The sequence below is a fragment of the Hippoglossus stenolepis genome, chromosome 11, assembly GCF_022539355.2.
Source record: "Hippoglossus stenolepis isolate QCI-W04-F060 chromosome 11, HSTE1.2, whole genome shotgun sequence".
Classification (NCBI taxonomy): domain Eukaryota; kingdom Metazoa; phylum Chordata; class Actinopteri; order Pleuronectiformes; family Pleuronectidae; genus Hippoglossus; species Hippoglossus stenolepis.
In genome coordinates, this window is record NC_061493.1 from 8,208,788 (window position 1) to 8,231,202 (window position 22,415).

General features: G+C 41.7%; 1 protein-coding gene across 1 annotated transcript in view; it reads left to right on the top strand.

Annotated features, from left to right (window-relative positions):
- Positions 1-4,570: 4,570 nt before the first annotated feature.
- The window catches only part of slc1a7a (solute carrier family 1 member 7a), a 32,300-nt gene continuing 14,455 nt past the window's right edge, over positions 4,571-22,415 (top strand). The window contains exons 1-3 of the mRNA XM_035171653.2: positions 4,571-5,128; positions 12,212-12,291; positions 21,529-21,744. Coding sequence (XP_035027544.1) covers positions 4,988-5,128; positions 12,212-12,291; positions 21,529-21,744 — 437 coding nt within the window. The 5' untranslated portion in view covers positions 4,571-4,987. The remainder of the gene's footprint in view (positions 5,129-12,211; positions 12,292-21,528; positions 21,745-22,415) is intronic.

Genomic DNA, 22,415 nt, shown 5'->3' on the forward strand with positions numbered 1-22,415 from the left:
ACTAATGGCACATCTCTAGTTGATTTCAACTAATTAATTGGAAACTTATAAGCTTAAGCTTATATTTATATATATAATATAGTTCTTTTCCAAGTTGCCAACCCTCAAACCCCTCAAGCGCACATCTGGGCAGCTCAAGGGTTGTTGAAGGGGCAGAATTATCCTGGCATGTTGTGTCCTGCACAACCTACTGTATGGCTCATGGCATCCCCTAACCAGCCGGAGCAGAAGCAGAGCCAACTGTGGGGCTTCCTGGCAGGGCTGCAGGGCTGGCTCACCACGCCTTGATGCAGCGTCTTTAATGATGGTAAGTTAAAATGCCTTATTTCAGAATGTATACTGAATAAAGCTGTGAATGAATTCACCTTTCCTTATGGGTTTATCCAAATATTTCTGAAGCAAATGACACACACACACACATACACCCACACACATAATTAGTCATGCACTTATTTATTTGCGAAGACATCCATCAACTGTTTGTGTTTCATTCATCTTTTCTTTTCCTGTCGCAATTTCCTTCACTGCATCCAGGAGAGCCAGCAGATTGTTGTTCACCCTCCAGACTCCGGGAAAGAGGACTGGGAAGTGGACTGTGTGGCTGGCGATGGCAACTGGGAGTGAGAGGTCGTCTGCCGGTCACCCTCCGCTCCTGCATCATCCGAGCCTATAATTTATATTGTTTAGCCCAATTAATTTCCTGTTGCAAGCAGCAGGGCTATTCTCATTTAAATAGAAATTTGTTCTGATTGAATTCCACTCGTTAATTACAAAAGACACAAGAAATTGCAAATATCATCTTAAACATTATGAAATGAATTACCTCTGGGTGACGGTTCATCACTTTCTCCCTCATCGCTTGAACAAATTCCCCCTAATGATGACTGACCAATAATTGCTGCCTTCCCGTCAGATCTGATTTTCCTTGTCCTCCTACTGTTTCTTTTTTTTCTGCTCTGCTCTGCGATTCGTTTTTTGGCATTAACTTTGATGTTAATCCATTTTTTTATACGTGTGCCACCGTCCGAACCTCGGGGGACACAGCATCCACCACCTCAGTTACTGCAGCCCGGGCTTCATTTCATTTACATATTGTCAGTCCGTAGGACACGTTATGAAAAACTGTGCCCTGTGTGTCTTCTGACTCCACACAATTATTTTAGTTTCTGCTGTTGTGAAATTCTTCAGGTTTTTACCTTCAGGGCCATATTCAAACTTTCTTATAACTTCAACTTCTCTGTTCAGCACACCGCTCTCTTCATGATACACCAAACAGATGTCCTTATGTAGAGAAATGGGTCTGGCAGTATGCTGATTGCAGAGGGCAAACACGCGCCAGTCAATTTAGAATGGTTCTGATGCACAAACATACGCAAGGTGGGTGGAGTTTGTCCGAGAGATCTCCGTGTTCAGAATCTGAAGAAAACACACGGAAACAATTAAAAACTGGATTCTGGTGCAGACGTTGTGTGGCTGTTATGTTTTAAAGAATCATTCCAGCTGAGAGCTTGAAGACACATGTTAACTGATGATGTAGCCCAGTGTGCGGAATATCCAGTATATATATCCAGTATATATATCCAGGTCCCCCCTACCTAGTGCTCCAGTGTTATGCTGAAGTAGACCCCCCAGATTGTAACCTGCCACCCCCCCAAAAAAAATACTATAGCTTTAGTATCCAAAATGATCTTTGGAGGAAGGAATAAGATGAGGGAAAAACTCAAAAAAGGAGATAGGAAGAGTCAGAGCAGAAAAAAAGTAACAACCTGACATACAGCATTCAGTAAATGTAGAAGACACTGAGTAGTCGATCTCTGCAGCAGCTTGACAAGTGGTGATACAAATTTTTTACAATAGACCTCACTGGATTCCATCTCTCTGTGTAATTGAGGTTCTCGAGTACAAATTGAGTTGCATACATCTCCCCGCTTCGAGGAGGACTCCACAGCATATTCTGCATAATCATTTAAATTTTCTCAGACGGTGTACAGACCATGTGTCTCAGTGGGGGATGATTTCCCTGGAAGTGAATGGAAACCAGAGGAATTACGGCAAACGTGTCTGAGGAATGAAGCTAATTAAAGGATGCAATGTGAGGCCTGGATTCTATTCAGCCTGACGGGGAAAATTACGACAAGACGCAGGCTAAATAATGTTTCCCAATTAAATGCAATGTGCTCATGTGATTGTATGAAACCCTAAGGACTCGTAGGTTTTCTTTAATGAACTGCAGAGGTCTTCTGTCGACTGTCCAATCTGTGTTTACCAAATTCTCTTTGTGTACATGTTCGGTTTCATTTACTGTGGCACGTTTGATTCTTCATCACCTCTGCCAAGGAGGGGTTATTTTTCACCCCTGTCTATTTGTATGTAGGCAAGATTACATGAAAATAGCTAAATGGATCACCACAAACCTTTTGTGGAAGAATGTGGTTTGGTTTAGTAAAGAATACATGAAGTTTTGGTGGAAGCAAATGCAGGAATTTGGGGGATAATTCATGGATCTTGATGGGGGAGATCAGGCATGTTTAAGGGACTGATATCAATGACTGTCACGGCTAACACTCTATCTCACCATTTGAAATATTTTTGTTTTTTAAATCCTGGATCCGCACCGAAATGTAGTGGGTTCTTAGGTGGGTCATGTCTCACGCCTCCACAAAATTGGATGGAAATCGATGGAAATAAGTAGCTTTTAGGGTAATCCTGCTAACCAACAAACAAACTGATGAAAGCACATTTAAATTCACTGGAGCCTGATTTTAATTTGAATCTGCACTAAATTGCACACACTCATAATATCAGTCCTCTAAACATGTCGGATTTTTTCAGCACGATCGATGAATTATTCAGTGAAATCGACAATAATGTTAAAAAAAACCTTTATTTCACAAGGAAAGAGAAAAATTGTGGATCTGCACCAAAATATAATGGGTTCTTCTGATCCAGACCGCATCCCTCCATAAAGTTTCACGGTAATCCATTCAGTAGTCTTTTGTAATCCTGCTAAACTGAGATGAAAACATCTAGTTATAGTTTACCACATCAGAGCTCTTCGCGCCTCTATTGGAAGAAAAAAAGATACACAAATATGTGAAGGTATGAAATTCATTCAGCTGGATAATACTGATGACACATAAAAGACCAAGGCTGACAATGAACTGATCCTCTTCTGTGGATGTGTGTACTTATCCCTCTGTGCTGTACACACCATTGATGGGTCGCTTTTGTTTTTCTTTCATTAACACAACTACGGTCGTGTATTTTGCTGTAAATACTCATGGGCTAGTTAAATCAGCAGCTGAAAACAGTCCCAGGTAAAAGCACAATGTACTTCTGTTTGACATGGTGATTTGACAAAACTTCTAACCCTAACCCTAACCCTAGCATCACCACAATTAATGTACAATCACAGTACATTAAATGGTGTTTCTAGCACTGTCTGTTGCACTACCATCATTAAAGCCACAGAATAGATATTCATAAGTATGAAACGTTTGTTTTCCTCAGAGACTGGACTGAATTACATTCGCTTTTCTGGAGATACCTCTACCTGACTGAGAAGTGTCTTTATTTACCTCCGCTAAGGCGGTTCTGTTTTCGTCTGCATTTCGTTTATTAGCTTTATTCAGCAAAACAACTGGACGGATCATCTCGTCATCTTTTAAAATTTCCATTGATTTCTCGAAGAAGAATTTATTCATCTTAATGAAAAACAATCAAGCAAGAATGCTTTGGGGACTAATATTTATCAGTGTGTGTAATTTGGTGCAGATCCAAATAAAAATCCGGGTCTAGTGAATTTGAATGTGGTTTTTGTTTGTTTGTTGGTAAGCAAGGCTACACAAAAATGGCTGAATCCCTTTTGCAGAGGGATGGGACCCAAGGACAGATCCTTCAAATTTAGAGACATTGTGAGACAGGGCTGTTTTTTTGACATTTTTATTGATTTCCCAGAGAATGATTAATGGATCTAGAGGAAGGCACATTTAGAGGTCTGAGTGTGGGAAATGTGGTGCAGTTTGGTTGGATTTAAGTAGACTCATGGGCCTTGGCGGTAATATGCGCTCTACTGAGTGCCATTCTAGTTTCAGTTTTATTTCCATGCATGCACATTCACATCTCTTTCTTTTCTACATATCACAATGAAGTACTGATCCATTTTTTAATCGTAGAATCAATTCAGGAAAGGTAGGAGTGATTCCCCTCTTGTGAACGTGCAATTTAACCTTGAGTTGTGTCTTTATCCTGTGCACTGTTTCTCTGTGAAACACAAAAAACGCACCAGGACTGCGAGGCCATGTTTTTTGTTTGGTGCTCTTCTTTTACCTCATGTCACTTTTGTCACAATTGTCAATTTTTTTTTGTTTTTTTGGGGTCTGGAACAATCCACTGTCCAATTGTTCAGAGAGCTCTCTAATCCAGCCTTAGATCTGAGTCGTGCAGCATGGCCTAATAGGATCTTAGTATTAACCCTGATGACAATACCACCAGCTGTCGCAGAGCCCCCTGTTGGCCACCAGGAGGAATGTGTGGGGGAGGCAGGGGAGTCAGGGAGGGAGGTGACTGACAGAGACAGAGATCAACAGAGTGACAGTTTGATGCCTTTAGTCCCGTGGAATAACCAAGGAAGCAGGACAGAGGACGAACACAGAAACTCCTGAAGTGCTTTATATTCGGACGACTTCCTCTTTAATTTGACTTTTCAACCCCCTCCATTAATCAAATCCCAACTTTTTATTTCTTCACTCTTTTTCTTTCTTGGTTGTTACTTCTCTCACATCACTTCTCTGCATCTATCTATCCTGCTTCGCCTGCTGCAGCCACAGTCCTGCCATTTCCTCCTGTGCGGCGGCTGTTGGCTCTGTGGCTGGCTCTATATGGCTGAATAGGTGGTAAAAGGGTTGGTCTTCTCTGTGGGGGGGGGGGTTGCGACGTTGCAGTCAGGACCAGGACAAGCAGCAGGAGGAGGAGGTAGTGGAGGAGGATGGCGGTGGCTCTGGACGAAGTGTGGGGGCGGGTGAAGAATGTCTGCAAGCAGAACGGGCTTCTCATCCTGTCTGTGCTGGCCGTGGTCATTGGCTGCCTGCTGGGCTTCTTCCTCAGAGGCAAACAGCTCTCCGAGCAGGTCAGTTGGTTAAAAAAGACCCATCCCCACACATATTACCCACCTATCCATACACCACCCCGTCTGCCTTATTTCACCCATGCGAGTATCTGAGTGTGACCCCCCCGTCTTCTCCTTAAATGCCAAGATGGATTCAGACGCCACAACTCCTAATACAAGAGATTACCCAATTCCCTGTTCACTGCATCTGCCTCTTTTATACCTCCACTCCTTTTGCGCTACACTTCACCCAATTATTCACCACAATCTCTGTAAGAGCATTGTATTGACTCGCGTTCAATCCTTCATTCAAAGACTTAGGAGACTAACCATGTTGGGCTGTTCGTCCCCAGGTGGAAGAAAAGTCCCCACAACCAAGTACGCACAAATTCACTTTAAATCCAAAAAAAACTTTTTTATAAGAGGGCCTTTATCTAATTCTGCAAAAATACAGGTTTCATGATGAACAGTCGATTGTGCTTCAGATGGATGCAAAAAGGGAAAGGATAGGTGTTCAGTTTCCCCTCAGTGACTGATGTGAGGCTCTTTACCTCCACCGTTCACACTCGAACTGCAAAAGAGCATCAAAAACACAGCGTAAATAAGCCTCCAGGGTGCGTCCGCTACCTCGTGCTCACAGTGATTGCACAAGACATCGTCGATTTTCCATGTTTTTTTGGGCTGCTCATTTAAAAACGTTAAACAGATTGTCATCAGTCACTCAGGTTGCCGGTAGCCTCTCAGCTGGAGTCAGAGTATCCATGGAAATGGGCGGCCAGTGGGGAGATTAGTTGACAATCACTCATGGAGTCAACAACATACCATCGGTCCTCACTTATATAATTCACACATGACTGAGAGGGAAGTGGAATTAAATTGTTGGAATTTCAGGAAAATGCTGAGAGGGAGCTGCTGATTATAGAGATCACAATTCTACAGGCAGCTACATTATTATAACTGTAACCGTTTGGGTTAGGAAAGGTCAAAATTGTGGGAAAAGAAATGAAAAAAAGAGATCGTTGTATTGATTGTTCCACTAATTCAAAAAATGCTTTGACTGCTGAGAGAGCGTGTGTCAAACAAAATTTGGCATAATCTGGGAGTGCATGTGTGCTTTTGCATGTAAGTGTATGTGTGTAGCCATTTCCAGGTAATGTTTGTGCATGTGTTGTTAAATTAATTTCTAAAAAGAGTTGTTTTTAAAAGGAGTCGATGTCCATGTCCTGGTCACCGACAGCTGCTGCTGGTGCTCACAGTGCAGCGTCGGTGATGTGAACAAAAGGCTAAACCACTTTACCCTCCCACATGGTCTGGTGAAGATAGTTAATATGGGTAATACTTGTTGCGAAGCATATTCTCTGTGGAAAATAAGTGCTTGGATAAGTGCTTGAAAATGGATGTTCATTCCCTACATTTTCTGTAATTTCCCTCGGTTTAAGGTCACACTTGGGGCCACATGGACTGAGTTCATCCCAAAGAACAAGCAAATTGTCTAACCTCATATTGTCCTGTCCAGCCAAAGTTTAATATAAACACTTACCAGAAGCAATATGCAAGATATTGAATTAAATTGATTCTGAACAAGTGACTGCAGTCATGGTGCTCATGGGTGTATTTTGTGCAAAAAAGAAATTGAAGTTCTATTTTTTTTTACTTTACTTGCAGTAGCTACTCTCGATATAAGTGTCTGTCTCTGAAGCCCAATTTACACAAAATATAGTTTTACTGTTTTGTGTCAAGAGAAGGTTTAGGAGACCACATAGTCTGCCATCACACACAGCACACGTAAGAAGTGTTCACACATTCAAGCCTCTTGCTTTTTAACCTCTTTTCTGTGATGGTGATTAACCCTGGACATGTGTCTCGAACACAGACTTCATATAAAGATGGACGACGCTTCTCCAAATGAAGCCAAAATATCCCATATACGAACGCTGCCATTTTGTGGTGATGACATCTTTTGGAGCCGGATTCTGTGCAGTAGCGATCGGGGAATGGAGCTGCGGTATTGAGGTCGCACTGATACACAGGTTAAACCAATTGCTGTAAATCCTGAAGTTGTAATCCACCTTATAGCATCCAATAAAACCAAACTTACCGGGAAAATTTGGACTCGGGCAAAAGGGAAAAATGTATTCGAGATGTACCTTGACTTTTTAGTTTGCTCCATGTCCTATACACTAACATGACGTTTACGACCCATACTGCAGCCAGCCACCAGGGGGCGATCAAAAAGCTTTAGCCTCACTTTTGGGGAGCAGTCATGTCGGCCATCTTTAGATACAGTCTATGGTCTCAAACGATGACGTGTTGGAATTTAGAATTTGAGGGAATCGGGTCTAGAAAGTTCTTAACCAGTGTTTGAATTTGATGCGACAGTATCTTGCAGCAAAACAAAGGCTGTGCCGGCCACACCTCCCCCTGCTGCTCCTAGCAAGGTGTTGCTAAAACAGTCTGTGGCCGTTGCCCAGCGAACGTGGCCCCTCCACAGAAACTGAAGAACATTTCCCTGTGTAAACCTATTGTGCTGCTAGCTGCCGTGCACAGCGTTTCATGCAGACCTGATAAATGATCAGTTGCTTCTCCTCTGCGGGTTGTTTCAGTTTGGGAGCCTCTGGGTGAGATGCTTCGGTTGATAAATGTGTCTTTAAAAAACTTACTTCAGGGGTTGTGCTCACTCTTGCTGCTAGCATCAAAAGTATAGCCTTCCCACACACTGTGCATAGACTGTATAGAAAGTTGTTATCCATTGTGTCTCTTGTTAGAATGCAGGGTGCTCATCGAGTGACGTGTTGTGTTTACAGTCTTTGTCTCTGTAAGACGTCACAGCTCGGAAAAGGGACAGAAATTCACCTGTAATGTTTACATCTGTCTCCCCATGTTAGTAGTTGGGAAAAGGAACAACCTAAAAGGTCTAAGTACATTTTACATTGTAAAATAGAAAAAAGTAGTTGGCTTTTTTATTTATACATACATCTCTATAATGTTAGATAGGGAAATGTTGAAAAAACTCATCTTGAAGTTACTCATTGACTGCCTCTTGAGAGGATTTGGATCATACCCTTAACTAGCGATAGCAGATGGCTTCAGAGGAGTCTGCACGCTACTTTGGTTGTATTTCAGGATCAACTTGCACATTAAACCGTCTAAGGACAGGCTTCTTCTTTACTGAAATATATTTCCATTCCCATTTGTAACCCACCCAGACTCCTTACGTGTTCTCTCCTCTGAGATGTCCATGTTGCGAGCATCACATGATCAGCAACTAGTCCATGTCGAGCTTAATGCATCGTCGCAGAGCAGTAAAGTCTACTCGTCCTGGACAAGTTTACTCAGGTCTACATTTTCCAAGGCCAAGAAGAAGAATCTTCAACTTTCACTTGATTTTATTGTATTTTAGGAAATCACACATTATGTACATACCTTGTGCTAAATAATTAGTATTTAAGGTGGCAAAACTCTAAGTTGCTTTTTTTGTCTTTGCCGGTGACTGAGGTTTGAAATAAGTGAAAACAAATACTGGGATAACGTAGCTTGGAGAGAATGTGGTTTTTAAGGGAGAAAACCGCTTTGTTTCTGTGTGTCTGTCACACATATCAGAAATTAGGGTCCGGCTGAGCCAACCGGGTGGATTTTACAACCTCAGTAGAAAAAAAAAAATCCATTAGCCACTGGACGAGTGCCACACATCAACACTCCAGAGCAACCTGAACCTGAGGTGAAACACTCGTGATGAGTGAAAAATGCCAGCAACACTGAGTGGCTCCCCAAGTTGTTGTTTTTGTTTGTACTTTTTTTTTGTCATAGGTCACAAATAAAGATGATTTAAATCCCTCGGAAGCAGCAAAATAATTAAATTGTTTGTGGAAGCACTCTGTTGCTCGCTCTTGTCACAATGGAAAAGGAAGTGGATTAGCGTGTGGCAGCCGGGAGGGCGAAGATGAAGACAGAGGTGCAGAGAGTTGAGTTCAGACTACATTGAATACAAGGTGAAAGCAAGTGGGCGGAATGCAGGTGTCGCTGTTATTGTTATCTACGTGTTTGCATTTATACGTAGCATTCATGAAATGTGTTTGTCTTGAGAAACTGCTCCTATAAATGATTAAAAACGAAACCATTTTTGATGGTATCATACCAACCACAATAACATGTTCCCACCCACCGTACTTGCAACATTTCATTCCTCCTCAAATTCAGCTTTGGTTTTTACCTTCACGACACACTTCCGTCCGCTGTTGCCGTGACAAAATCCTTCTGTGATAGTTCCTGCTACGCATATGCTCTTTTCTTCATCAATGGAGCTCTGATACTGTGATTGACCAGGTCAAAGGGCAAATGAAGAGCAGAGCTTCCATTTAATCCAGTGGAGCTGGAAAGATTAATATGTGTCTGGCCCAGTGCCGGTCTAATGACGTTGGTGAGCTGCAGTCAAAAAAGCAACTAAATTTAGTCTTAAATTTGTATTATGTATTTGAAAATCTTGCTCAACAGCATTCACAATAATGTATTGCACTTCCCCATCCAGTAAGTTTAAATATAGTAACTGAGGTGCTGCAAAGTGGTTAAGATTACATGCAGCCTATAATCAAAAACTCACCTTTAAACCACATTTAGTAAAACAATTATAATGAAAATCCCACTGCAATCATGCTCAATTAGAAATATTCACATAATCTTCAATATGATCTAACTATGATCTCACCAATCACAGCCTGATATATAATTATTCATAGATCTGAGAGTTAACAAATATTTGTCAATATACGGTCAATGTTTCAATGCAGGGAAATGACTGACAAAAGGCCCTTGTCTTTCAGAAATGGGCACAGCAACAGTGTAATAAAGACGGACAGTGGAAACATTTTACTATGAGCTTAGGATGGAGGCAAAGTTTGCAACATCTAATAGTTGGGGAAAATGTATCCAAGGCCCATGACTCACAGAGAGACCTGTTTGTCCTTCATGCACGCACACACAAGCATGCACATAAACACTCTTGATGCTATTTTCAAGGAAGGAAATACAAAACAAAACATAGAAATGTATTTCCACCTCACACAGACACACTCAGCCATTTAGCCTAAAAGCACACTCACTGCAGGAGCAAAAAGCTTTTATTGCTCCATCATCTGACAGATGTGCTGTACTTAAAGTGTTTTGTTTTTTTCTCTTCACTTCTGTTTGTTTTTTCCACTGGGTTTTTCCCCTCTTGTGGCTCACTCGCATTATAATAAAGTAGAAAGCCAGAAAGAACTGAAGTTACCAGACCCCTGCAGTCCGTTCCACTTTCTGACAGTTGTCAGGTTGTGGGTGGCTGTGGCTCGGGGGAGAGGAGAGCAGGTCATTCACTAATCAGAGGGTCAATGATTCGATCCCTGGCTCCTCTAATCAAAATGTCAAAGTGTCCTTGGGCAAGACACTGGACCCACAATGGACCATGACTGCTCCGCGAATGGTCAGTTGAGAAGAGCTATTAAAAGTGTGTGTGTGTGTGTGTGTGTGTGTGTGTGTGTGTTCGCGCGTGTGTGTATTACGCAACACATTACGCACAACACAACACATTACAGAAACGCGGTGCAGTTACAGAAAACGACAACGGAAGTGTTCCAGGGGACACCTAAAAGTGATGGACACGTCCGGTTGTTGTTGCTGCTGCAGTTTGGAGTTGTTCAAATCTGTGTCCTTCTGATATTGGAAAAATTAGCTAAACTGTAATGTTTTTGGTTTATTGTAACATTGTGATCGCATGATTCAGATATTACTGCAGATGTCTAATGTTAACCGAGCGTTGACGTTTTGCTTACGTTGACGTTTTGCCTTCCAATTAAAAAAATACGAAATACAACGAAATACACACAATTAAACAACCGGACGAGTCCATCACTTTTAGTTGTCCCCTGGAAACACTTCCGTTGTCGTTTTCTGTAACTGCGGCGCGTTTCTGTCATGTGTTGTGTTACGTACATTGTAGACAATCGCTAAAGAAATGCAGCTAATTTTTGTTTTGCATTGGGTGATATTGCTGCCACGAGAAAGAATGCATGGAATTGTCAACCATTGGTCCCACTGTGTACATTTAAAGGAGCCATGGCAGTTCTTCTTCTATTCAGTCCATAATCCATCGAATGTATATCGTTCAAATTTCTCCTAAAAATCCACTTGCAGAGTCTGGAAATTTCAACTGGATTGAACATTGTTGAGAAAAGCTGTGCATGTAAGTGTGCGACTGCTTTTGCGAGGAATTACGTAAATGTAATGATATAATACACTTGCGGCTCAGTGCTCATATGCTTAACCACTGTTGAATAATGTGATATAATAGTCCAGTTGTTCAACAATATTTTACATTATGTTTACTTCTGTAGCACACATAGTTGCCCTAGTAACCGACATAACAACACGTTCATCTCTGTCATTGATTTGATATTTTTGGCCTCTACCACTGTTCAGTTCAGTACTCATGCACTTGCGCTGTGCATTAAAAGATTTTACAGTGTAGCACATACATCATATTGACTTCCAAACGAACACACTAAAATGATATGATGAACGTGGTGATAGGCTACCTGAACATATCAGCACTAGGAAGTTGGCATTTAGTTCAAACACTGCACCACTGCATCAAAACCACAGACATTTACACACACACACGCACACACACACAAGTAGTTTGCCAGCTAGCCTGAAGGCACTAGTTGAAAATGTTGAAAAGTTTTCTTTTCAGTCTGTAAAAAGGACAGATAACTCCTCTTCCGTGTCCTCTGGGAGAGGCAAAGCAACAAAGAACCACTAGATTAATCACTATAACAGCAGACAGTCAGTGACAGACTGAGGTGTTCTGGGGGATTTACAGCTTTTCTAATGTTTATTCAGTTTTTTATGGAGGAGGAAAATAATCTCAAAGTCGATTGTATCCTGAAAGCCCTTATACAATATGTTCCCTGTTTCTTTTTCCTGTTATAAGTTTGTATTCTTAAGAGCTGCAACAGATTTCGCCATTTTGCAATTAGGAAGACCTTTCATTACACTGCCTTAACATCCTGTAATTACCTTGTATAGTTTATTTGTGTGCTCTAATATGTGTTTTCCTCTTTTCACTCGCAGGAGGTAAAGTACTTTCAGTTTCCTGGAGAGCTGCTGATGAGGATGTTGAAAATGTTGATTTTGCCCCTTGTGGTATCCAGGTAAGAAAAAACAGCATCACACACACACACACACACACACACACACACACACACACACACACACACACACACACACACACACACACACACACACACACACACACACACACACACACACACACACACACACATGTTCACATGGACGCTTGTGTGCCAAATCCCAAGTTTGATAAAGGTTGTTGTAATTATCTTGGTAGATGTTTACTCTCAGTGCAGGGTTGTACTTGAGGAGAAGAATTATAGGGGAACATAAAACACAAACATGTATGTTTGGTTCGGAATCTTCAGTATTATTTTGTCTGTGCTGAAAGGAACTGAGCAAAATTAAAGGAAATTGAGCTGAACAGAGATGTGTAACGACTGGAGAGAAAAACTGTGACTCTCCTCCACCTCCGCACACACAAAGCGTGACATGCTGCAGTATCATTTTTGCTCTGACAGTGGTTAATATTACTTTAGAAAATGTGCCATCTGAGAAATAGGAGTCTTTTCTCTGAGCAGATGAATTCTGAAATTTGACCAGGGGACTATGTGAATGTTCGGAGGAAACGGGGACTGCATCAAAATGAGCTTTTTAAATTAGCTTTGTAGCGCCATCAGAGAGAATTGACTGTCTGTCCTCACATATCTATATACTGCAATATATCTCTATACGTAGCAATGCACCTCTCAGCTGTTTTTATTAGACGTGGCTTCTATCTTTTTCTTGTTAAACCCTCCCTGACCTACCAAACCATCGGCTGCAGCAAACGTCAGCCTTGAGTCAAATTGTTCATAGAAATATTATAGTATTCATACACTGAAAACACAAGTTTGCTTTAAATGCTCAATACTATTTATATTTGTCTCAGGTTCAGGTTCTTCTTATTAGAGTAGACCTACAAGAAATGTTGGAAATGACAGTTTATATGTACAGTGCCTTTCAACTACGAGAAGGCAATTCAAAAGGCTCTAAACAAGACATAAAAAGGCTTTGAAACAAAATATAGAAGAAAAAAAGGAAATGGATTTAAAGGTCCAATAAGATAGACTGTATAAATAAGTCTTTCATTTGAATAAAACAAATTTAACAGGACAATAGGATTAACAGTCCCAAATTTAGTGTCATTAATTTCTTTTAAAGGGGCAAACAGAAATGGTTTGCATCTTATTCAAAAATAATACAAAAAGGGGAATGTTCCAGTAAGAGGTATCTGATTAAGGACTTTCCTTTGAATGGAAAGTTTAATTTTAATATCAAATTTATTTTCAGCGTCACAAGCTTTTCTCGTGCGTAACCTTCAGGATCTGTCCCTCTGGCTGTGTCTCTGCATGGTGATTACGGTAGATTAAAACCTAGATGAGACTGCACCCAATTACCTTCTTTTTTTTTTAACATCAAGGATTAAAGAGTAATGTTTATATGGCAGTAAACTCATTGCCCTTTTATAGCTTTGGATGTTGACGCTCTGATGCGCACACGATGCCAGATTCTCCTCCAGTTTGACTATTTTAGGCCCAAAGCTCTCAATTGCCCTGCACGAGGTCAACGATGTCCAACGCACAAAAGAACTCCCAAAACAAATCATGCAAACGCACCGGTTCCATGCAGGCTGCTTTGTGCAATAAGCTACTTACAATCTATGCAACAGCAAAGACTGGATGAGAAGTTAATCCTCCCTGCCTCTCTCTGTCTCTGTCTGTCTCCCTCTCTGTCTACATCTCTCTATCTGTCAGTGTTTCCTGAGGCTTTCTCTCGTGTATATTCTCCGGTCTTTTTTCAACATAGTTTCAGCGCATGGCAAACGGCAGTAAGAGCATGCTCCATTCCCCCAGTTCCACAGATTCAGGGCAGGAGATCGCTTCAGTCCCGGCCAAACGTGAGGCACGTGAGGAAAACAGACGTTAATTACATCGAATCTGAAACAGTGTATGCAGGCGGGGGGGGGCCAAATGCAGTTCGACAAACTGCTTCAGATCATGGGAACGTAAAAGCACTCAGGGTAAACATCACTCTGACCATGGGCTCCTGCGGCTGGTGCTGTTGAGTCTGCAGCTCACTCAATCGTCCGGGTGTCTGCCTGTGACTGTGAAGGCAATAATGGATAATGAAGGCACAGATAGCACTTTGAAATCAGCAGGTTTGTTCTGCTCCCTCCCAGTCGGAGGTGTTTCGCACAATGTCTGCATTGTGCGAAACACAATGCAGTTGTGTGTTTTCCGACAAAAAACACACAACTACAGTCTTGGCTGATGTTCTGCTTTCCTCTTTCTCTGTCATGGCCGCGGGTGACAGCAGAGTGTATCTGGATCAGGATGCAGAGACCGGCTGGTCCATGGCGCATGGTACAGTAGGGCTTATCTAGGGGTGAATATCCGCCCCAGCCCTATAGCCTGCCTGTTCCCATTTTTCTTCCCTCCCAGGGCCATCTGCGCACCAGCCAAAGCGGAAACCAGATTATCCCATGAACGCGTCATGCAGAATCAATGGCCGCTCCGCTTACTGCCTCCTTATGCTCCGTGTACCTTTTATTTTTGAGATTGTAATTAAAATGGAGAAGTAAATAGGGCAACATTTTTTTCATTGAGTTTATTTGCTGTATCTAGTTTAAGACAGCATGGACATTTTTTTCATAAAGCCCTTCGAAGCTCTTCTCCAACGCTTTGGCTGAGATATGAAGGTCAAAGGTGAAGAGCATTTTAATGATATGCAGAATCTGCACAAACATATTCAGAGTGTTGACGGTCATAGTTTGCTCTGCTAATTGTTTGAGAAGGTTTGAAGAAATTACATTCAGCCTGCAGGTGGGTTTTGTTTTGTGGAAATGTGAAGCGACTGTAGGCGTTAGTTTCTCGGAAAAATCGCAATGAATGTACAGTGATTAATCTGCAGTGGGTGTCCTCTTTACGGCTATTGTTCACATTTTTATAAACAGGCGGAAATGTTTTTTTCTATGGTGCAGAGGAAATCTTTCAATTAAACGTAATAAACGTTTTATTTTAATTTGTTCTCATTGGAGCAGCACATACAGTATTTCCCATAATTTCTTCTTAATGGGTCACCTTGCTTTGATGTCTCGTATCCCTGCTTGATTCCGCTGCTCACACAACAGCAAAGTGATCGATCACCTGGTTTCCTGGTCGCTCAAGGAAATTACCAACAATTGCTGACATTATTTACACTTGTACTTTGTTGATAATGTCAGCAGAAGGTTCAGTTTGAATCTACTACCCTTTTTCCTGAAGTGGGTGCTGTCATGTGTGAGAAGGGTTAGGTTCAGTTTGAGCGTTTTCAAAGGTGAAAATAGACATGAATATGACCATGAATAGAGAATTTGCTTGTAGCAGTAAAGTAAATCCTTGCCAAGTTCCACTTGACTGAAGTGGTTCCCTCGAACAAAAAGTCAGTGAGATTTATTGTTTTATTAAGTTTATGAAACTTACATATCAGAAAAACATTATACACAAATGAACACCACTTTTGTTATTAAATACACTTCCTGGTGTGACCAGGCCTGAGTATCTACGTTTTCTGTCCAGAGATTATCGAGCTAAAACCTCAACTGTGTAATGCAAGGTCTATGACAGAATTTTTTTTTAATTTAATTCATTAAGGTTTAAATCTTTAGCACTCTGCAGTAAATGTGTTTTTTTCTACCAACATATGGTTTGAAACAGATGCTACAGTCCTCTATTAGCGGTTGAGTTAATAACACAGAGACATATATAACACATGCAGGGTTTTGTGTCATACTGGTGTTTTGTACTTCATTAAATGACAGCCGGCTCAGTTTCCCTCTAGACTGTACATTGTTTTCTTGTTTCTACCCAGACCGGTGGGCTCGGTGTTAATGGGCTGCTCGGCAGGTCAGGCAGTGGAGTTAGAACAACAAAAGGTTAATAGAGAATTTTTTTTATAATGTCCTAATACAGGGAGACCGATAAATACCTTCCTGACTGAGACTGATGTTAATGAAGAGCAGAAAACTCGCAAATCCTTAAAGCCTTTCTTGACATGTCCTGTTTCCCTGCTTCTCTACAAAACTGGTGGAACAGTTCATAGTTAGTAAAGCGCATTATAACATCAACCTGCCCTGACCTTCATTTGAACTGGTTGCACTCAAAGTCGTTCTTGTCAGCAGGGTGTCAAGTGTGTCCTTGAGACCTAAATGATGGTGTCCACGGAGCACACCCAATGAAAATAGTAAGTCGGACAACCCAAGTTTGAAATTTATATTGCAGCAGAACATAGTGTTTGCAGTCTGAGCTGCGATTTCATCACTCCCCCTGATATGATAGATATAATGGCGGTGACGAGCAAATATTTATAACCCCCCTGTCGGAGCTACAGGTGGAGGCTGGAGTGGTGGAGGGGCTGAATCAACTGGCAGCAATACTCAGTGGCGCTGTAGCAGCAAACAAGCAAAAGGGGGTGATGGGAAATGTTTGCAGCTGAAATAGACCTTCTTTATGTATTATAGAGGCTTGTGGAAAGAGAGGCATGTCACATGACTGGAGCAGCGCAGCTCCAGTTGGCTGCCTGAACTATAGCTCGCAAGCATCGCTCCATTTGACACAAACTGACATTTGCCATACAAACAAATCCAACGTATGAATGCTCAGTGAGCTCAGGTTATTCATATACTTCATGGACTGAGAGAGGATTGACTATAGAATATGATAATTTGATTTATTGTCTACTCCATGTTGTGGCAGGGGCATTTTTGGCTTGTACCTGTTGTCGGAGCTGTTGTGAGCTTCTGGGTTGAGACTGTTGTTAAAGTGTGACATTATAGACCACAGATACTCCTGCAACATCATATTGTGAGAGTGCCATCAACCAGAGCATCGCCGGTGCCTATTCTGATCTGATAAAGCAAAAGCCACAGTGTCTTTGTGGATGTCATGGACAACCCTCCTCCAAGGAGCCTCTGCCTTCTCTTTTACATCGTGGGATTACTGTAATGCTCTTGCGTCCCTTGCGAAGGCAAGCACTGAGGACTGTAAGCCCCACATGGCCCAAAACCTTGTGGCAGATCTGCTCTACATGTTATCGAATCCTCACAATTAAAGCAGCGACCCATGACAGGTGACACTCTAATCCCACCTTGACTCGGACATCAGAGAGCAAAGGGAGGAGATCTCAGTGAACTGTAGATACCGGTGTTCAGTATAGAGTCCAGTCATTCAATCTGAGGGGTCGCAAGATGTTTAAAGTGACAGAGAAGATGCTACTCGTGAAGGCCATGACCTTTAATGAGGGGTCACAAGTATGGCTTTATTTAAAAGCTGCTTTAATCTAGTCTTTTATGACATTGGATGACATGATTGAATGTGTGTGAAAGGGGGATGCTTGCAGTGACGTGCCCTGGAAGATTTATCACTCAAGTCTGCAGTTCCCTCTTTAAACTTCAATCCCATCATCATTTTTGGCCATAGCAGGCACCTGTTTTTTGGAAATAAGGTCTAAAAACTTACAGTTCTCTACCAGACCAGCACCAAACAGCAGGAGGACAAAGGAGCATTAGGCAGCTAGGTTTTTTCAGGGTGGGGGAGACCAAAAACAGAGCAAAAATAGAGTAGAGTAGAAATACAATACTATGAGTAAAGTAGAAATACATCCCACTGTTGTTACTAAAATATCTGATCATAGATCTTAATCTTAGCAGTTAAAATGTAATGTCAGTGATTTTGTTTTCTTTTCATAGCCTTTTTTTCACTTCAACCAAAGTGGTGAATGTTCTGAGTTTAAGGAATGAGCTACCACTGGCTACATAATAAAATTATAGCACTGTGTGAAGCATTTAACTGTTAACAAGGAATTTATGCATAATAAAATACAGAATACAAAACTACCAACAGTGCTTATCAAAGGAGAAACTTCTATATGTTAAAACATCTAAAAGATCTTTATAGCAAATGAGCAGGTGGTTTGAATAATATATTCCTTTTTTGTTTTTCATCACTTCACTCTGAAGATTTTATTGTGGTTAGTTTCCATCAAAAATACAACATGTGACTGTGATATTATCATCAGATATATATGTACAGAGTTGGGAGGAGGAGGAGGAGAAGGTCATGAGGTAAATCCCTGACATAGCAAATATAATTGTTTCCCCTCTTTGATCTCTTGGCTGCAGTTCGTAGTTTTCCAAAACAGCTGCAATAGGAAAAAAAAATATTAATGTCACCAAACATCTGGGCACACAGCGCAGCGCAATCCAGTTGAAACTGTTTGCCTGCCATTACCCAGAAGATTGATGTTTTGTTGTTGTGCCGTGAATCCACCTCCGCTTGGATTTCTACTTATAACGTCCTGATTTTCCTGCCGGAGATCGTCTAATCCCTGACCGGCGCAGGACAAGCCCCTTAGATGTTGCCGCTGCCGCTGCACTTGTTGTCTGATAAGTCAGAGGAGGAGGAGAACTGGGGGGTTCGAGGGTATTCACACAAGCTGCAAATCTTTATGTTATTGTAGCTCCGGTCACATCTCTCCATCATTGGCAGTCAATTTCCAGAGCTTTCTTGTGATTAGACAAAAAAACCACATTGTTGATAGTATAATTATAACTTTAGTCTACTTACTGCAGTCTGTAATGACTGTGATAAGGTTGGTTGGCATCACATTCTGGCTATATCAGGCTCGATCTCATCTAAGAGCTTCACATGCCAGAGGTAGCAATTTGATAACTGCATTCAAATGACAAAAACCACCGTGTGGGCTTTCAGGAGTATAGTAGCACACAGTCTGCGTTAAAGCAATTCATCTCAAAACACTTCACTTTCCTTCATTTGTTAAAATAATAATAATAATATCATAATAAAGATTGCACAGCGATATCTGGGGTTATTGAAGAACAGCATCTTCCTGGAGGACTCAAAGAAAAGCAAGATCAAGGCCGGTGCTTGAGGGAAGTGATAAAAGGCAACACTGGAGTAGGAAGTGATAGGAATCTATGAATAGAGAGATTGTTTGACTAGGTAGCATCAGCCAATGCGCATGTAGAGGAAATAAAGCAGTAGGAAGTGATGACGTTTATTATGTCCTTTTCCTAAATGTCCTGTTAGTGTAGGGTCAACTGTAGATCATCGTCCCTGCAGCAGAAGATGCAGTTGGTCAGATACCTGCAAGCATTGAGCTGCACCTCATCTACTATGAATCTGAAAGAGAGGGATGGTCATAGCAGTGACTGCATGTAACAGCTGTTAGATAAATGGTGCCACACTGACGCTGCAGAGCTTGTCATCGAAGAGAGTGAGGCAATATAAGTGGGTTATATTACACCACATCTCTAATGGTCCTTCAACGTGAGACTGTAAAGCTTTTTGAAAGAAGAAATAAAAGATGAGTTTAAAATCCTCCAACCTGCCTCAGTACACTCAGGAGTATTGATGCGTTATTTTGTAACTTTTGTTGGCTAAAGTTACTGCTGGTGTTTAACTGTAATGCCTGTAACGTCAGAACATTGTCATTACTGAGGCAATTCAATGATTTTATGATTCATCTCTACTCTTGCTACTGTCACACAACGTTTTTTAGCATTGCCATCAACCTATAACTGCCACAACGACACAGCTTTGATTTTGATTCAACTTAATTGAACGAAATCTCAACAAAAATGATCTGAATTCAATGACATTTTATTATTATTATTAATTATCTCAAGAGACACCCAACAGTTCCCACAATGAGCCAACACTTTGTGACTCGAGAGAGATAAAAATTATCTTCAAGCCACCTGCCTATGTAGCCGGTCTGGCTAAAACTTCCCTTCAAACTCTGCGTTGTGTTTGTTAATGTTGTGGGGAAAAAATGAGGACAACTCTTGCCCTGCCAGTTCGGGGCGTTTATTTGTCTACAGCTCTCATATCAGTACAGTGCGGATCCGGGTCACGCAAAACGAGATTTCATTTAACAAACTAAAAGCTCCGCAAACTAATATACACATGACAACAGGAGAATAACAAAACGTGAACAAAAATATGGACTTTAGGTGAAATATGAAAACATTCCCACCACACTTATGTTGTTCTCTCAGGCTACAGTCCAAACCAAGTGTGGCTTTAATTCTTGCACAAGTGACTCGGCACCAAGTCATTTTTGTGAAAACATATTATGTATCCGGGCAGAAAATGGTACTCTGGCATCCTCCCACAGCCCAAAGACATTAAGGTTGGGTTAAGGTGTACTGAGACTCCAAATTGGCCGTAGGTGTGAATGTGAGTGTGAATGATTGTTTGTCCCAGTAATACGCTGGCGACCTGTCCAGGGTGTGTCAGCTGGGACCGGCTCCAGCTCCCCCTGTGACCCTCAAAGGAGAAGCGGTGTAAATAATGGATGAATAGACCTTGTCCACACGTATCTTCAAATTCCTGTTACTCCCGACACTGTCACACTTCCTGACACTGTCATATGTGAAGTCACACACAGGGTTATATGGATGGTCTGCTGCCACACAGATCTATCACACACTCCCAAACACATAATCTTGTGACCCTTCTATTTTTTCATCTTTTAAAACTGACAGGCTGACACTCTCTCTCCTCCTCCTCCTCCTCCTCCTCCTCCTCCTCCTCCTCCTCCTCCTCCTCCTCCTCACTCTCCTTCGTTGCCATCTCATCAACATCTTCCCACAACCACATCTGCCTGCATGTTTTTTTTTCTCATTACTTCTACACAAGGCTGCAAACAGTGTAAAGCTTTTCATTTTTTGAAACCTTGCAGCAAACGTCTCCATGCCGGCGCAGTGAAAATGAATGCCTCTACAACAGCGCTATTCAAGGTTTTCCCCATTTAAATGCAAATTGCACTCATCGGCTGATAATGTTTATGATTACCCACGTTTACTCCTCTCCCTCATAGAGAGAGGAGGGTTTGCGAAGCTCTGTATGGCCCCACAGACGAGTGGAGAAGAGGAGCGTGTAGCAGAGAAAAAACACATTTCAAAAGACATACCAAAATTTGGTTTGTACATTTACAGGGAAAAAATTAAAGATATCCTGCATAGACTGAAGCAAGGATAATGCAATGCAGTCTAGGCCTATAACCCATTAACCTGCAGCTTAACTGTCACTTGTTTCTATGCACTACAGATTCTGCAAATGAAACTGAATATCTGCAGCAGCCTGTCAGTGAGGAACATTTTCACTCATTCTCCCTCTGGGGGAACTGAAGCTCACTGTCCATTTCTCAATTTCTAACATGAGCTTTTCTCTCTGTCTGTCTGTCTGTCTGTGTCTCTACTTTCTGTTGGTCAGTTTGATGTCTGGTCTCGCCGCCCTGGACGCTAAGTGCTCCAGCCGCCTGGGCATTATGACCATCTCCTACTACCTCTGGACCACCTTCGTTGCCGTGGTAGTGGGCATCGTCATGGTGTACATCATCCACCCGGGTGGAGCTGCCCAGAAGGAGGACTCGGAGGAGAGCAAGAAGCCGATGACCAGCTCCGCTGACGCTCTGCTGGATCTCATTCGGTAAGAGGTCGTCACCTTTCTCCTCCATCGCTCACTCAGTGTCAGTTAGCTCAGAGGAAACTCATCGTTCTCATGGAAGAGTGAATGTGAGGTGCATGATCGATGTCACGACTCTGCCTTCACACACAGAAGAGACAAAGGGCCACAGGCAGACATGTACTTGACATGAATTCATATACAGGACATTCATGAGAATCTATTGTACCGGAGTGTTTGTCCAAGACTGACTATTAAATATAACAAGCACCAGACGGAATCACTGGTTGAATGAAAACCTTGGTGGTTTATGTGTTATTCTCTAAGAGAAGAAGAGGAAAGAAATAAAGAAAAGCACTGAAAGAAACCATGTGGGAAAGAATCACCACTGTTTAGTTCAAGCTCATCTCATGTGGGTATATACAACCTACGATGTAAGGTTATGAGTAGGCATTAACTGGCTATAAAGGATCGTAAGCCTTAAGGGTTGGAACCAGTGCTCTATAGAAATATCCTGTCATAAAGCCTGTGTGCATGGGATCAGGCTGTGTTGTTCTTATGTGATTTTCCATATTATTGTCGATATTTTTACTGAAATCAAACACAGGCATATATTTTATATGTTTAAAAAAAAGAACAAAACCAAAATGAAACCAAAAAGATAATCGAGAGATGCAAGATAATGTTTTATTTGT